This window comes from Agrilus planipennis, unplaced genomic scaffold, assembly GCF_000699045.2.
Source record: "Agrilus planipennis isolate EAB-ADULT unplaced genomic scaffold, Apla_2.0 scaffold179, whole genome shotgun sequence".
In the NCBI taxonomy this organism is placed as follows: domain Eukaryota; kingdom Metazoa; phylum Arthropoda; class Insecta; order Coleoptera; family Buprestidae; genus Agrilus; species Agrilus planipennis.
The window spans coordinates 83,483-101,561 of record NW_020438885.1 but is presented as its reverse complement, the minus strand read 5'-3'; the positions used below and the strand labels follow the sequence as shown (position 1 = coordinate 101,561).

General features: G+C 35.2%; 1 protein-coding gene across 3 annotated transcripts in view; it reads left to right on the top strand.

Annotated features, from left to right (window-relative positions):
* Nucleotides 1–18,079, top strand: part of LOC108740544 (zinc finger protein basonuclin-2) — a 120,198-nt gene that overhangs the window by 23,841 nt on the left and 78,278 nt on the right. For all 3 annotated transcript variants that reach the window (XM_025981613.1, XM_025981612.1, XM_025981611.1), the window contains one exon: nt 11,098–11,358. In XM_025981613.1, coding sequence (XP_025837398.1) covers nt 11,098–11,358 — 261 coding nt within the window. The remainder of the gene's footprint in view (nt 1–11,097; nt 11,359–18,079) is intronic.

Below are 18,079 nucleotides of genomic sequence, written 5' to 3'. Positions count from 1 at the left end.
AATTTTTTTGGGTAATTTATGAAAAGAAATTTGTTGATGTTTTCCCAAACTGCTATACCATCTTAAAGATTTTGTTAACGTTGCCGATCACTAGCTGTGAAGCGGAGCGCTCTTTCTCCAGGATGTCGTATATAGAATACAAATACAGGACAACAATGTTGAACTATCGACTAAATCATTTAACAGTTCTTTCATAAATTGCGATTTAACAAAGGACTTACAGTGTGATGACCAAATAAAGGAATTTGCAGCACAAAAATGCAGAAAGGTTACTTTATAATTTATATAACATGACCATTCATAGCCTGTCAATTTATTTTGCAATAAATAAAATATTTTGTTGTCCTATTTTCTTCCTGTACTTAACATATATTATATATATCTACATCACTACAGAAAACTGTTTTTTGACAAAATGGCAATTGGTTGGGTAATAAGCAGTATTAGCCCAGGGCCCCACAAATTCAAGATCCGTCCCTGGTCGCAACCTGATGGAGAAACCATGGAACCGTTGACACACTACTCATTTCATTAGAGTGATTTCTGTTCTTTGAAATATGTACCAGAGGGTTAATAAATTGTAAAGAAAAGCGGTGGTCGAGTTGCGATTGAATTTTCCATTGATTGCGGACAATTTGCAGGGTGCGACGCGGATCGTGAAGAAGTTGAACTGGCGGCGCTAATTTTTCATCATGAAAAGTAGTTGGATATAAATTGACCGGAGTCAATGTGGTAAAATTGGTACATGGAGTCCAGTTGATGGGAAAGCGTAAAAGAGTGCCGCAATATTTGAGGTTATTTGCAAAGTAAAACAGTGTGAGAAAAACCTGTTTCAGATTTATGTGCCACGAGTTTGGCGGAAATGCTGCGTGTGCTGGTATCAGGACGACGTTTTAAAAACAAATTGCGGCTCTCAACTAGATTGGGTTCCGCGGTTTGCATTTCCTATCAGCTCGCCTCTCTCTCTCTCTCTCTCTCACACCATACTGCCATTTGCCCCTTTTTTCTCTCCCTATCTTAACCCCACACACAGATTCACGTGTCTACGTATGGACATTTATGCAGTTTGCACTAAAACACTCAACTGAAGGATCTCTCCTTCAATTACATTTAAAAGGATACTTTTCATTAAAACTTTGTTGGCAATGAAATTACATTGCTCTCCTCAAACCGACAATTGTCCTTATTAATTCAATTTCTAACACGTTTAGTGGTACAGATGCAAAGAAATGATTGTAGGTACTTATTCTTTTCAAATTATGAACTTTGCTGTTATAATTTCGTATTTGTACAACGTTTTGATAGACGCTGATGATCATATACGAATAAAATCGCCGTTGGCTCTTTACTTTTAGTCCTTCAAATTACTGTCCGGACAGGATCGTGTAACCCTACCGTAAAGTGCTGCCTGGAAAAGTGTATAATTTAATTAATATGTCCTTTTTCCGTATATTCTATCCACATACGAGTAGCTCAGACCGTATATATATATNTTGGAGGAGATTATGTTGAGAAATAAAAAAAAAAAATTTTTAAAAACCTTGTTTTTCTTGGTCAGGCCGGAAACTTATCAATCCACCCTCGTAATTCGACTTTTACAGATCGAGTCATCACAGTATTTCTTAATTCGTGTTTTCTGATTTTTATTTGCTGTATTAAAATTTAAATTGTTTAGTGATTCTAAATGGAAGTAGGTACATATGTAATGTAAATAGATACAGGGTGTGTTTATGAGTGTGGCTACATTTAAATAAGCGCGGCTTTACTTCACAAAGCCATTGTTTCTGAAGTAGCGCTACCTGAAGACATTCTACAGATTAATGCACACTGCTCGATCAGGAATCTAGTGGGCGGATTCCCAATCCAGTCGGCTCAAGTGAATAAATGGAATAGATTTACATACACTTCTCTGACATGCTGACTTTCACGTTTTCAATCATCTGCTTTTAATTGCTTTAGATTGGTCAACTCCTTCACCAAACTAACACCTTTATGGACCGTTCAAAAGTCACGATTCACGAAGTGCCGTTTTATGGAACCATTTACTCACTTAATATAACTACCACTTATTTGTTTTACGATTAATTATGAGAACATGCAAAACTAGGTACCAATCGTAGGAAGTCTCTCTAACGCTTTCTTTTTCGATATATTATTGTTGAAAATGAGAAGAAAAGAAAGGAGAAAATCCTTTCGAATAACAATCTTTTTGAATATCGACTAAATCTAAAACCAAAAAAACTCAATCGACTTTCCTGGGTCACTCTGTATATATATTGATGCACAACCCTAGGATAAAGATAAATAAGAAAAAATATGATGTATGTTTATTAAATAGACATATATGTGTATTTATGTACAATTTATAGCAAAATTTATCATTCTATTTACATGTTGTACCACTGATGGACAGTTTTTATCACTTAACCTTATCATCGCTGGTATACGTGTATAACTTTGTTTTAAAGACAATAATAATAACAAAATGAGTAGCATAGTTAATAGTTGGGTCTCATCTAGAGCACGTTATAAAAACATGTCATGTAATTTTTTTAACACAGTTTATGTGTTATTTAAATAACGCGCTTGGAGACAGTAAAATTTCATATCGATGTTGAAGAGACCGCTTAAATGTCGTCGTTATATCCGAATTACTGAAAAGTCAAAAAAAGGGACACTATTGTCATTTTCAGTCGTTCGGAACAAAAAACTCCTAACGACTGCCAAACAACCCGAAAACTGATAATAGTATTAAAGATGGCCTCGAAAGCTTTAATAAAAACAGGGACATTTTGTTTATGCTGGAAAAGACAACTGTAAAAAGCTGAAACAACAAAAACAATATTCCAATACAAATTATGTACAGGTATACTTTCGTAGTTGCTTATAGTTTATGTTTGAAAACACAGAATTTTACCTAATTGCTATGTTACTGTATATTATTACCTTGTTGCCTTTTCGAAACTGTATCAATCGGTACCACTCATTTACTGTGGTAATTAGCAGTTCAATTGAACTAAAACGACTTATAAACGTTTCTACAGTGCATGCAGAGGTATACCTCTCCGTACATTGTTTTATGCTGATACGTTGTAATAGCCCAGCAATACGTAAATCCTTATTATTCCGTTTGCTAAAACAATTAGGACCGTATTGATCGAAATTTTAAAAGTCTGCAGCAATATTCTGACTTTAAAGTGTCACTGTGATACTTTGGTGAATAATAGTCCTCGACAAGGGATTCACAAAATTAAGTTGTTGCATATCGATAATCGTACACTTTGGAAATCCTTACGGATTAATGCAACTTTAAGGGATCATATCTCAAAAAGATGAGTTGTTACGACTTAGCGCCCATTGAGACCTTGATCTACCGTCCAGAACTACCAGAATTCAAAGTTTTAAAGAGCTTGACAGAGGGGCATTTTCCATAAGGATCTCTTCTTTATTTTGATGGGATCAGGCTTGAAGTAAATTTAAGGATCAAGGGAAAATTAATGGGTTTACGTTACTGATTTTTTTCTATGATTAAATATAAGCAAATTTTATCAGAGAATACCTACATTTGTATATATCGATGTTAAATTTTTGTCTAGTCCAGTGTTAGGCAATAATTAATGATTATAAACTTCGTAAATCTTTTATGCCTGATGTAGCCTGAGTTATTAGTGAACGAGTTGGTCGTGTTTTCGCGATGGAAAAGGGTTAAATTTGGGCTGACTGGCTCTCATTCGCTCGCGCGTTGTAATGATCCCCTTGTCAAATGTCAACCCTTCCCTTGCCCTCTTCCAGTACCACAATATCCCCTTTTAATAAGCGATCATTTTCAATATGCAATTTCTATATACATACATATATGTGTGTGTAGTAGTTATATATTATGTGTACATATATACCTCTTGTAGAGAGGAATATACGCCCACTTAGATCTGCCATCCCTCAACATCCAGGATGTTCTTTGTTCAAAAATATGCATTATGCTTTACAATTTTAACTATAGTGAACCTATTTTTAACATGATCAAGTGGGTACTTTTTCAAATTACAATAAATACCACTCTTAGAATGGGTTCCTATCAAATCAAAATATTACGATTATTGAAAGGATATAGAAGAGCCCAGAAAATAATTTGTGTTTGTCCATACAATAATAAATAGATTTCGTTAAGAGTCAAGTATAGTGGCTTTGTTTGATAAGGGAATTTAGATGTTAACAAGAGACATTATGCATCGTTCCTTTGATAACTGGCGAATCATACGTGTCAGGATTCTAATACGCCTGAAGATAGGATATTTATTCTGAATTACATAGAAAGGATGCAGTATTTTGGAAAATAATTTGTTTTATTAAAAGAGCAAATAGTAGAATGAAGATTCGGGCTATAAGGCCGTGGTCTAAGTGAACTATTCTACCCAGACGTTTCGTCAGCTACTGCGGCTGATATCCTCAGTGGTAGGATTACTATAGATTCCGGCCGTGAAAGCCTTTGTTCTTATAAAAGAGAAAATATTTGCCGAAGGGATTTTTATTAAATACAAAAAGGTGGCGTCTTGTTTTTCGAAGTTCAAAAAAGGCATCCTGGCAACACCCTGACTCTTTTCCTTTAAGGATATCGTTGAACAAATGATGCAAGGATGAATACATCTAAGAAGATAGGCACATTTACTCTTAACTATTGAAACGATCTAGTGAAACCCGGGAAATAATTTGTGTTTAATTAAAGGAGGAAATGTTTGCAAAAAGGATTTCATTAAGAGGAAAACAGTGGCGTTTGGAAGAAAAAAGGAAAGGAAAAATTACCCTGACGGATGAAAGCATACACGTATGTGTTTAGAGTAGGTCCCTGGGTATACGTTACATGTGTTACATGTATGCATTATTTCAGACGAGACAAGTAAAACTCGGATGAATGAGAAATATGTATGGAAGGTAAACAAAAATGGCAGCGGCTATAACAGAATAACGGAGTAAAGGATATACATGCACACACACAGACACACACATGTGTAGACAGGCATAGACTGAGAGAGATGCGGATGCTGTATAAAGTGCAGCAGGTATTATACGGGATCGGTGTGTTGTGCGATGAAGGGTGCGGGAGACGGGGTACGGGGGACGGAGGGCGATGGCAACGGCACATCAACCGCCGCTAACAAAATAACAAAAAGTACAAAAATCAGACGCGCAATATGAGGAGGAAGAGGTTTTGTAAAACTTGAAAACGAACTAATGGTGATGCTCTGTTAAACTGGACCTGGACCGAGGAGATGCGGTCCTGTCTATTTTGAATGAGCCCCAGCAGTCCGCCCGCTGCTTAATGAATAAAAATTGTATTCTCAATGTTTTTTTGCAAGCATAAATATAACGACGGCACGGTTATGTTTAGGGTCTAATATGGGGGGGTAGGTACTTAATTATGAAGTCCCTCGATGCGAAAGGGTTAATAGAGACCGTGGGGTGGGAACTCCGCCATATTTGATCAATAATTGAGTTAAACAACTGGCGAACGATGTGATGTACCCATCCTTCGCTTTTACTGCTGCTGCTGCTGCTGCTGATGTTCCTCTTACTGCCTTTCCTTCTGCTTGTTCCAGACGTTAGTTAGCCCTAACCGAGCGTACGCCAAGATAGAAAATAACGCTGTCAACCATTATATTATCATGCCTTTGCCATTACTTACTGTTACTCCCTATACACTCCTTACAGCTACACCTATATCATATTCTGCATTATTACTTTATGTTACTTAGTTCACAATAATTGTGTAAAGAAATGCCAATACATCATCTAAAATAATCAGAAACTGAGAAGGAAAAGTTATTCATTTCCTAGAACGCGGAACTGTATTGTAAGACTCGGGTAGCAAACTACATGCATAATAATAATTTCTTTAACTCAGAATTAGCATGCACATGTTAAAACTACATTTGAAATCAATGCAAATGAGATCGCCTTTTATGAGTTTCAAAGCAGTGGCTTCATCAGGTTGACCATTATTATCGTCATAGGGCCATCAAAACTGTTTCCACTCTTTCCTAATTTGAGTTCATCTTCGCATTTTCCTAAAACTGCAGCGTCCCACACGCGCTCCTTACTTTTTCGAATTTCTAAATTAACTGACTTTATTTTATTGAATTCGACTCGACCATGCGTTATTTTCTGCATTATACCTATACTCCTTCCATCCTGAATTATCCGACTTCCTACATACCGAAAATCTATTTTTTCGTCTCCTATCTTCATATTCACTCTTTTTGTACTTTTTCTACCGATGCATGCCAATATTTTTGGTTCACTTTTATTAATTTAGTAATTTACTTTCTCTTCACTACATCAATTTGAAAATAGCCTTTTTACAATTACTGAAGATTTCACGCTTTACGAGTCATGTCAATAATTCGGGTGAGCCATGGTGAGTCAAAAATTTCTCGTCCCTTATGGCACACCGTGATCGAAATATTACTAACGGAAGAGGAGGAGTTGAGTGTCACGAAGTTTGTCGTTTACTCATTAATACTTTATCAGTGGAAAATCTTTGTTGAAATACTCCCGCCCTTTAGTACATACCGCATAATGTATCGAACGCGATAACATCGGGGGCATTTTGTCGTTAAAAAATATTGTCGACCAATTACGAAATAAAAATTGGAAAGCATCGGAAATTTTCTCGGTTATTTAGACAACAATAATAATTATAATAGCTGCTAACAGCATTGATAATAAATCGGCAACAGCTGTCCGATATGCTGTACCAGTTAAATACAGGGTATAGTCCAAATACCTATCACATCACATGGTCATACCAACTTGTAGTCACTTATTATTGGGTAAAGGTACCTGTTACAATTTTCCAATTTAAATATACACAAGGCGCAGGTAGAAAACTGACTGAGACCTTCTATTTATTTGTTACGTAGATTCGTAGATCACCTCAAATATACCAATGGGCAGGTGTTGTTTATTTACATTGAAAATAAAAATTGATAAAAATGTGTAAATTTTTCACAGCTGGTTGATGAAAATATGGACTAAATAATAATGATCCCAGTAAGTTTTATCAAGCATTTCAAGATACTTAACGTAAATTTTATATTTTATACGATCTACTAAAAGATTCTTATTTCGCGACTGTCAATCAAGCATGAAGCAATAAATTTTGTAAAAAATTATTCAGAAGAAATTAAGAGAACAAAATCCAGTTTACATTCACAATAGGAATGTTAAACCTCTATTTAAGTTTTACAAAAAATGACTAATGCCAAGAGAACAGAATTCATTGGATGGACACACACCTGCATTATAAAATATTTGTATTTGTTTACAGTACTTATTACCCAATTAAAGTTTTGTAGTGTTAATAGAGATCACCATGTATAGGTCGAAAATGTATGTGAAGATTCGTTGAACTTGTTTTAATTTTGTTTTTTATGGCGCCTAAAATGTGCTTTGGTAATTGCCCCACAGCTGGTTAACGAATCTTACTTCTTGGATTTTAGTGTGTTAAATTTTCGAGTAGGTACGGATTTAACATAAAAGTTCAATTAGAAGGTGCCTTAAAAACTATTAAACCGCATATATCTTATTACTGTTAAAGAACTAAAGACTTCTAAATTAATTCTAAATAATAGTCTATATTAGTCGAAGTTAAACAACTTGTACTGCAGTTTTTGCTTTTGATGATGATGTCTGACAGATGCATTAAATCATTTGCTGGAATAAGTTAACTAGTTAAACAAAAAGTTTGTGTATTGTAGGTAAGACGTAGTAAAGAAAGTAAGATGTTTAATTTTTGATCTATTTTCTGAGATTTCAGTTAGCACGAAGGAAGGTAAATGGAAAAATTGTTCTAGGTAATTAAGTGAAAAACATACGATATATGTATTTGAATGTCCATTTTTATGTTGATTGTGATTGCAGAATAGTTGTTCGATTTTGTTAATTAGTTTGTTGTTTAGATGCAATGCAATTTTTATTAGCGGCGCCTTCTTAAATGGCTTCTACTTTGGGCCTGTGTCTTTATTGATTTTTTCAATTATACCGCGGCGCTTAAGAACCAAAAACGGTTTGTCGATGCATGCGATTGTTTGAAGTTATTTTAATTGTTGACCAACAACAAAAGAACAAAAACACCGTCGTTTCAGTATTCCTTTTCGGCTGGCAACGAGATATATAAAACGTACACAATTTGACCGCTTTTTGTGCGGCAAAACGGCGGCGACCCATCCTCTAAATCCATTAGGATTCATGTGTCTATTGTTCCAACATACGCCACTTATTTGTCTATTTACAGTTGCGTATAGGTAATTGAACATACACTTGACCAGCCAGTCTGTTGTTGGACGCTACTAACTAGAAGTTTGCGTTTTATATTTTGATCTCTTCCAACAACCATTTTCAGCCGTTTAACGGGCTCCGCAAGATATAGGTGCGTCATTTATTAAAATATAATTGTTGGTGCCAAACTTAACTTGTACAGGTGAATGGAAAATTACTCAATTATATTCGTTGAACGAAGATTGTTTAGTTAGTTAAAACTTCTCAATCATCAAAATCGGTCAGTAATTAGTCATAATATCCAAGTTAATATTGGTCAACTTTGTCGCAACCAGGGGCGGATCTGCTTAAAGGCTTTTTGGGCTGCAGCCCAGGGCCCCGTGGATACAGAGGGCCCCTAACCTGAACTGAAAACGATAGACGATATTGTCAATAATAAAAAATATCTAGAATTAAAAAAAATCCGATCATAAGATTGACAACACTGCGATCAATCAACCCGTGTGCGCATCTATCAAACGGAACGGGGAATTCCCCGTCGCTTGTTTTCGGTCGGTGTATTCCGTGTATTGTCTATTACTGGGGACTTCCCTCCGCTTATCGCCCGACGCAATTTTGTTAGTTACATTTAGTGAATGAGTGCATTCAGTTAAAATTTTACTTACTGCAGTCTAAGACAGAGTCTTACACCTCTTGCGGTGAATTTTTTTGGGTAATTTATGACAAGAAATTTGTTGATGTTTTCCCAAACTGCTATACCATCTTAAAGATTTTGTTAACGTTGCCGATCACTAGCTGTGAAGCGGAGCGCTCTTTCTCCAGGATGTCGTATATAGAATACAAATACAGGACAACAATGTTGAACTATCGACTAAATCATTTAACAGTTCTTTTCATAAATTGCGATTTAACAAAGGACTTACAGTGCGATGACCAAATAAAGGAATTTGCAGCACAAAAATGCAGAAAGGTTACTTTATAATTTATATAACATGACCATTCATAGCCTGTCAATTTATTTTGCAATAAATAATGTTTTAATAAATAAATAAAATATTTTGTTGTCCTATTTTCTTCCTGTACTTAACATATATTATATATATCTACATCACTACAGAAAACTGTTTTTTGACAAAATGGCAATTGGTTGGGTAATAAGCAGTATTAGCCCAGGGCCCCACAAATTCAAGATCCGTCCCTGGTCGCAACCTGATGGAGAAACCATGGAACCGTTGACACACTACTCATTTCATTAGAGTGATTTCTGTTCTTTGAAATATGTACCAGAGGGTTAATAAATTGTAAAGAAAAGCGGTGGTCGAGTTGCGATTGAATTTTCCATTGATTGCGGACAATTTGCAGGGTGCGACGCGGATCGTGAAGAAGTTGAACTGGCGGCGCTAATTTTTCATCATGAAAAGTAGTTGGATATAAATTGACCGGAGTCAATGTGGTAAAATTGGTACATGGAGTCCAGTTGATGGGAAAGCGTAAAAGAGTGCCGCAATATTTGAGGTTATTTGCAAAGTAAAACAGTGTGAGAAAAACCTGTTTCAGATTTATGTGCCACGAGTTTGGCGGAAATGCTGCGTGTGCTGGTATCAGGACGACGTTTTAAAAACAAATTGCGGCTCTCAACTAGATTGGGTTCCGCGGTTTGCATTTCCTATCAGCTCGCCTCTCTCTCTCTCTCTCTCTCACACCATACTGCCATTTGCCCCTTTTTTCTCTCCCTATCTTAACCCCACACACAGATTCACGTGTCTACGTATGGACATTTATGCAGTTTGCACTAAAACACTCAACTGAAGGATCTCTCCTTCAATTACATTTAAAAGGATACTTTTCATTAAAACTTTGTTGGCAATGAAATTACATTGCTCTCCTCAAACCGACAATTGTCCTTATTAATTCAATTTCTAACACGTTTAGTGGTACAGATGCAAAGAAATGATTGTAGGTACTTATTCTTTTCAAATTATGAACTTTGCTGTTATAATTTCGTATTTGTACAACGTTTTGATAGACGCTGATGATCATATACGAATAAAATCGCCGTTGGCTCTTTACTTTTAGTCCTTCAAATTACTGTCCGGACAGGATCGTGTAACCCTACCGTAAAGTGCTGCCTGGAAAAGTGTATAATTTAATTAATATGTCCTTTTTCCGTATATTCTATCCACATACGAGTAGCTCAGACCGTATATATATATATATATATATAATTTGAAAAACCTTCCGTCAACTGACAACGGAAAAAATATTCGTATTCATCTCAACCCAACAGACAAACGAACTTTTAATTAATTAAATGAATTAATTTTTAGCTACACGGGGCAAGGTATCTTTTTATTTTCAATTGAAACCAAAATATTTAGTTTCGATTAATAAAGGAGTGATTTGCCAGCAGTCATAAACTTACCTCACTGCTGAATAATTGGCATGTTGTAGGTATTTTTAATTAAGGATTTCAAAGAATGACCGGGTCAGGACAATAAATTGTTATACATATGTGAAGTGATTGCAACTGTGCGACACAGACGTGATAATTGAAAGTAAATTAAACTAGGTAGGTACTTTGTGGTGACTTTTTAGGAAGGAACGTATCTGGAATTTTTTGACCTTGTAGAATTACTGATTATACCATACTATAGTAACTTAAATGAACTAACTAGTGTAGGTAACTATCCTCACGAAAGAAAAACCTAATCGAATAGTGAATTTTTCTTGTATCCGGCTCGAAGGACCAAATCATTTGAATTAATATTTAATCCACATAATAGATAATAAATAATTAAGTAAGACTTTGTTTCTTCTTTTCAGTGGGCCTCTGTTGCGTCTTGGATATTTAGGCCAGAATGTTCTCCTATGATGAGCATTCCAAAAACTAATCAAACATTGCCGAATTGCACGTCATCTGCCCGAGTTAATTCGACCTCTCCAAAACTAAGTAATCCACTGACTAGCACTGCCAATTCAGCATCCCCCGCAAGACATTTGGAGCACCCATTGCATTCGGAGAGGGAAGAACAGCAAAACACTTCAGAGAATAACAGGGGATTTCAGTTACCAACCATATGTTCTGTAAGTCACTACAATTTTTTTTTTTTTTTATTGTTTGGTCGCCCTGTGTACGAGAGCACGTCATTATTTATGTACGGTTTATCAAGTGCACGTGCTATTATTGGTTATAAAAAATTCCATTAAGGGGGTTATTTGGTCTTTGTTTCGTCGCGGCGTCGCTGGCGTCCACGTCGTCCGGCGTCGATTTCATCTTATATACTTGTCTATATGTATATCTATATATACGGTTGGCCATCCGTCTGTCTGTCTGTCTGTCCGTCCGTCTCCGATGATTTTTTCACGTGCGTGCTGTTGAACGCGACAACTAGCAATTTCCCTTCAAGAAATCCAGGCTCTTACGTGTCACCCTTTATCACGCTATCGCCCTGCCTACCTGCACATTCGCATGCCCTGTTTCTTTTTGCTTGTTCACTCGTCAACCCACCAAAACGGCGTGCAGACAACGGGAAACGTCTGCTACCCATCGGCTAAATATAAAAAAAAAAATACACCCAAATACAGCGTTGCCACGATACACACACATAAGGACGACTTCTAATACGATTACTGTTTTTAAACAAAAACGGTCATCATCATAAGGTCGTCAGTCCTAAGACTGGTTGGACACGCAGCTCCACTTTTTCCTATCGTGAACTAATCTTCGCATTTCCCTAAAACTAGAACAACCCACATTCTTAATTATTTGCGAATAGTAATCTAAGCTAGGTCTACCTCTACCCTTCCTAACTTCCGTTTCTGCCTCTAACATGTCTCTAATTAGACCTTCATACCTGAGAAGGTGTCCTACTAACCTATCTTGTCTATTTTTTATTAACTTTCATAGAGTCCTCTGTTCTCCTATTCTTTCTAATATCTCTTCATTTCTAACCTTCTCTATCCACGATATCCTCATTTTTTTTCTCTAACTCCTTGCTAGATGCTAATACTGCTCTATAATCTGCAAATTTAAGCATGCTACATTTTGAAGTATATTTAACATCTTCTCCCCTTTAACATTGTCAAACGATTTTTCTAAATTTACAAATCCTATGTATGCACTGTTTCTTTTCTTTATCTTTTTCTCTATTGTTAAAGTTAGAATAGTCTTCCCCGTTCCTCTATTTCTTCTAAATGTAAATTAATCTTCCCCTAATAGTTCTTTTTTTACAAAAACGGTAGCAGTTACAATATCTATTGCAAAATTATTCTTTTATTTAGTTAAAAGTTTTAATAGTTAGCTGATTATTAAAAACAAACCGACCGCTGAAACATTTTTGCCCGTTGGCATATTTAGCACATCATTGTAATAAGTTATATCGTTTTGAATGTAGTTAATTACGGCGAACGTAACTCACAACAAACTTCTCAATAATGTTACGTATGTATTTGTATTATGTTTTCTTTAAATAAATTGGATGTTCTGTTAAACGGTTTCAAAAGAAGTTGGAATAAGTAAACCGTAATGTAATCAAATGCAACTGGAAACTACTGCAAACATTTATGGAAACTTTTGATTAGTTTAAACGCGAGGTTACCGAAATAAACACAAGAAGTTTGTTTCTAAATCGGTTCTGGTTTTAGCTAACAATCACACTTTATTTTTGTCGGTACATGAAACACGACATTATTGCAGTTTTCACTTTTCATGAACGACCTGTGATATAGGTACACATGTATATATATGTATTGAATTTGTTACTGGACTGACTTTGATGTATAAAAATCAAATATCAATTTGAGTACCATCGGATCTATAGAGGAGTTGCGAGCTTTTGCTAGGACGGGACCTGTATTGTATTTCAATATATTTTTTGATAACTGTAGATAACACTATTACACATACTTCATACGGTGTTTTTTGTAGGTATAGGATTAAATTTACTTATTATATTGCGTATTTCTCATTAAACCTTGATTGTATACAACAAACATTGTTTAGCGGCTACAGAATACAGAAAAATTACTGTACCATTAAATTGGCGCATACATATGCGTATAATATTCTAATTTTTCCATTTACTACTTACCAGTCAGTTAGTTAGTTGTAGTTGTTATTGTCAACAGCATAGCGTAGCCTATATTCAATTCCGTTTACTATTAATTTTTTGCATCTCCCAACTACTGTAATTTCTTCGAACAAATTCTTTTTATTTCCATACACATACCTTCGGTGTTTCGAAATGGTAAGGTCAAAGACTTTTTGTGATGCTAGTGAATTAACAATCGATAATCGATTCGTGTCGCCTATTCTTAATTAAGTCTATTGTGCCAAGCTCTCTTGTCAAGTGTCGCTTCGAAAAAGCCAATTATTTTGTACCACCTTGTGTCACATTAAATACATGACAGGGTTCTTAGCCAGCGCCAACACGTCCAGAGGGTTGCTAGTGTCTTGTTAGCCCACTTTTCTCCCATAACCGCTTTCAGCTAACGCCGTTACGCTTAAATTGGCGATTGATTGAACCAACTTTTCGCTTTTGTTCAACACTCCCGCCTAATTTCAATCAACAATATATGTGCACGCACAAAATAAAGCATCCCAATAAGACAGTGACAATTAGGACAGACTGATTATAACATTATATTATATATAAAGGTCAATGCAATCAAACGTATAGTTCTCTATTATTCTACTTCTCGCTTCTGTTCAGTAGTTCCGCCTGTTTTTGATAAAACCATTTTAAGTTTTATCGCTTCGAATTGTTCGGCTCGAAGGACCATCTCATAAACTATTGACTGCATTTGTAATAAAAGAAAAGTATTACTAGTAAATGCATGGAAACAAATACACCTACTCCAATATATTTAATGGGCTGTGATTTAACAAGTTCATTTTTCAACAGCAGTGCATTATTTCTCGTATAGTGTATACATTTAACTAGTGGCACGTTTGGTATTGTTCAGAGGTTCCCAACAAGAAAATATGATTGTCATTGTCATAACTGTCTCCTGTCTTATACAACTTTTTCGAGGCACTTTTAGTATTGTATTACTCAACGTTGCCTGCGAGTGTCGCCAGTCAAGTCCGCGTTGTATGCACAAAGAGCGCTTTCATTCACAACAGCACAAACACCGATCTCTTGAAGCCTTACAACATCACCATGAATTATATAGTTGACTGAATGACATTATGCAGAAGATTTGTCTTTGTTCATCCATGTGATTACGGACTTGTGAAACTGCCACTTCACAGATTCAAATTTAAATAAATATTCTCGGATGACAGGTATGCCACCCAATTTTACTTCTCTTGTCTGACACTAAAGAGTTTCGGGGAATCCTCTATTATTATACATCAGAAACAGTCAAACTTTTAGATACCCACAAAAAAAAAATATATGGACATCGAAATACACATAATAATTTTATAATTATTCAAAATTTACTTATATTACCGTATATTTATCAATTTACGTATAACAGTATTAGAAATATCGGAATTCTAAATATCTAGTAGTAATCATAGTTTAGCTACGGCCCTGAGTGTAATTACTGTGCAGTAAACAAAAACATAAATTCCTTTATAATATGCATAGGTAAGTTCCATATTATTGAATTAAATTTAATTTAATCTATATGAGCAAGTAATTCATGCATTTTTATCCTCGCCTGGATGACTGCAGACTTTTTGTTATTTAAGAATTGCAGTCTCTCTGGATTTTAATTATTCATTAAATTTAAAATTCATTTCAAATAAATTGACAAACGTGATGCGTGCATGTCATGTGCACGCTCTAGAAAATTTTTACAACTTTCTAATAACAACTGGGCCTTTTGCAACAAACTGTAGTGTTGCATTAAAATAAATAATTAAAAAAATCCCGTGCAAATGATACATAAAATACATTCATACATACGTACACTATCAGGCTGTGATATACCTGAGAAACTGTTAAAGCTGACAGCTGCTTCTGAAGATAACAGACGAATAACGTGAATTAAATTTATTGTTCAAATGAGTACAGAATTTGACATGAGTTTCCAGTTTTAATTAAGGTATTTTGAATTCATCCATCAGGTATTGAATTTATTTTCTATTAGGCAACTAATACACAGGGACGTCAAGAGAAAATTCTGTAAAATAGGGGCACGCCAAATTATTTCCCACTCGAAATATTTTGATGATAAAAAATTACTTGAAGCTTTGAATTTTGGACCGTCTCAAAAAACTCAGGCCCGAGTGGATTTCCCCCTTTCCTCCCTCGCATAACACACACTGTTCAGAAAATAATTATTACAAGAAAGTGTAGACTTTTATTACGAAAAAGTCCGTTTAATGTAGACATTACTCGGGATTTTCTTATATGGAAACGAAGCAGGAATTACACCCACTCGCAATCAGTTAACATGTACGTAGTCGAAAATTACCCTTATAAATGATCTCATACATATGGAGATGATGAATATTTTTCGAAATTTAGTGTCACAATGACGTAGGAGAGGTGAAATTAAATTGTCACCTAATTATAAACAAGCGGTTGATATATAGCAACAAAAATGCAAATATTGTTACGATTAATTCCCGTTCGTGTTAGACAATGACACCAAGTTAGTTTACTACTGCAATACACGGGGAAACGGACTTAAATTAACTGCATTCAGTCGTAGTTTCCTTACCTTACCAAAAACCATTCAATAATACACAATCATTTTTACTAAATTTATACAATTGGAGTATTATACTATATAATCGATAGTGGTATCAATAGTAACGCATGCTGTAGATAAACAAATTCACTTATAGAAACAAATGGGCCTCCACTCTATTACTCTAAAATCCCCGACATACTTGGTACTTCCCCAATCGTATTAGCTGGAGAGATGTTGTTTTAGGAGTGATTTTTCTGCTTTGGCACATTGATAAGATCAAGACTGTTTTTTATAATTCTCAACAGTAGTGAAGAGGAGTAGAGGTAGACCTAGATTAGATATTACTGTTATCAAATAGTTAGCGATGTGGGATGTTCTAATTTTAGGGAAATGCGAAGATTAGCTCAGGATAGGAAGGAGTGGAGGTGCGTGACCAATCAGTCTTAGGACTGACGACCTTATGATGATGAGGTTAGTAGGACACCTTCTTAGTCATGAAGGACTAATCAGAGACATATTAGAAGCAAAAACAAGAGTTAAAAGAGGTAGATGTAGATCTAGATTAGATTACTGTTCGAAAATAGTTAAGGATGTGGGATGTTCTAGTTTCAGGGAAATGTGAAGATTAGCTCAGGGTAGGAAGGAGTGGAAGTGCGTGTCCAACCAGTCTTAGGACTAAAGACCTTATGATGATGAGGTTGGTAGGATACCTTCTTAGTCATGAAGGACTAATTAGAGACATATTAGAAGCAAAAACAAGAGTTAAAAGAGGTAGATGTAGACCTAGACTAGATTACTGTTCGAAAATAGTTAAGGATGTGGGATGATCTAGTTTCAGGGAAATGTGAAGATTAGCTCAGGGTAGGAAGGAGTGGAAGTGCGTGTCCAACCAGTCTTAGGACTAAAGACCTTATGATGATGAGGTTGGTAGGATACCTTCTTAGTTATGAAGGACTAATTAGAGACATATTAGAAGCAAAAACAAGAGTTAAAAGAAGTAGATTCAGACCTAGAATAGATTACTGTTCGCAAATAGTTAAGGATGTGGGATGTTCTAGTTTTAGGGAAATGTGAATATTAGCTCAGGATAGGAAGGAGTGGAAGTGCGTGTCCAATCAGTTTTAGGACTGACGACCTTATGGTGATGATAATAATAATTCTTAACAAAATGTTTTATAAAGTGAAATCGTCTGGTTGCGAAACACCTTGTAGAAATTAAATAATAAAAAAGAATTAACACAAGCTTGTATATTAGTGTTAATCCTTGCGTAGGAAGTACATGTTACAGTTATGAGATAAAATCTAATCGCCAATATATTATTAACACTTTTTAAATGATAAACCACTAATTGCTATATCAGTAAATATTCCGTATGTAAAGGTATTTTATAAGTTTCAGTATACACTAATTAGTGATTTTTATCACGTTTATACTCACACAGTTACAATTAATGACAGTGAACTATAAAGTATCGTAAAAGTTTTATTACATACATTTAGTACGCTATAAAATATGCCATCATTATTATACATATAAGACTTACATATTTTTTTTTTTTAATTTGACATGTAGACCATGAGTACAGCATTCAATATTTAATTATTTTGCGAAACCTTTATCACTACTAATCATTTTTCCTTATTGGGTATATTCTAAATTTAAAATGTTTTGTTTTTTAATTTTTAACATAATTGCTAAAACATACAAGAACAACAACAGTTTGTAGACATTTTTTAAATTTTTTTACAGTTAGTGTCCATGGGTCACAGATGCTACCCTTGTGGGTAATCAGCGCTGTCGGATGATGTATTTTCGCATTTCATAAAGAATTAGGTATCTAAATAGTACACTTTTATTTGACACACATTCCGAAAACACCTCTTCATTAGGTATTAAAATTAATGAGAATAAATGAGCGTAAGTCAAATAGACTATAGAAAATCGGTAAATAACATCTTGTTTTTCCACTTAGCACAATCGAACGTAAAAGAAGATTAAAACAAAATTATATTGCACAGTTCCTTTTATAATTGAATGATTGTAACGGTTGAGGCGAGTGGTTGAAATTCTTCAACGTCGTTTTATACTTGTAACTAATATATGGTCCCAGCGGCGGCTAATCGAACGGTTGCATACGGCAGGTATGGGAGTGCA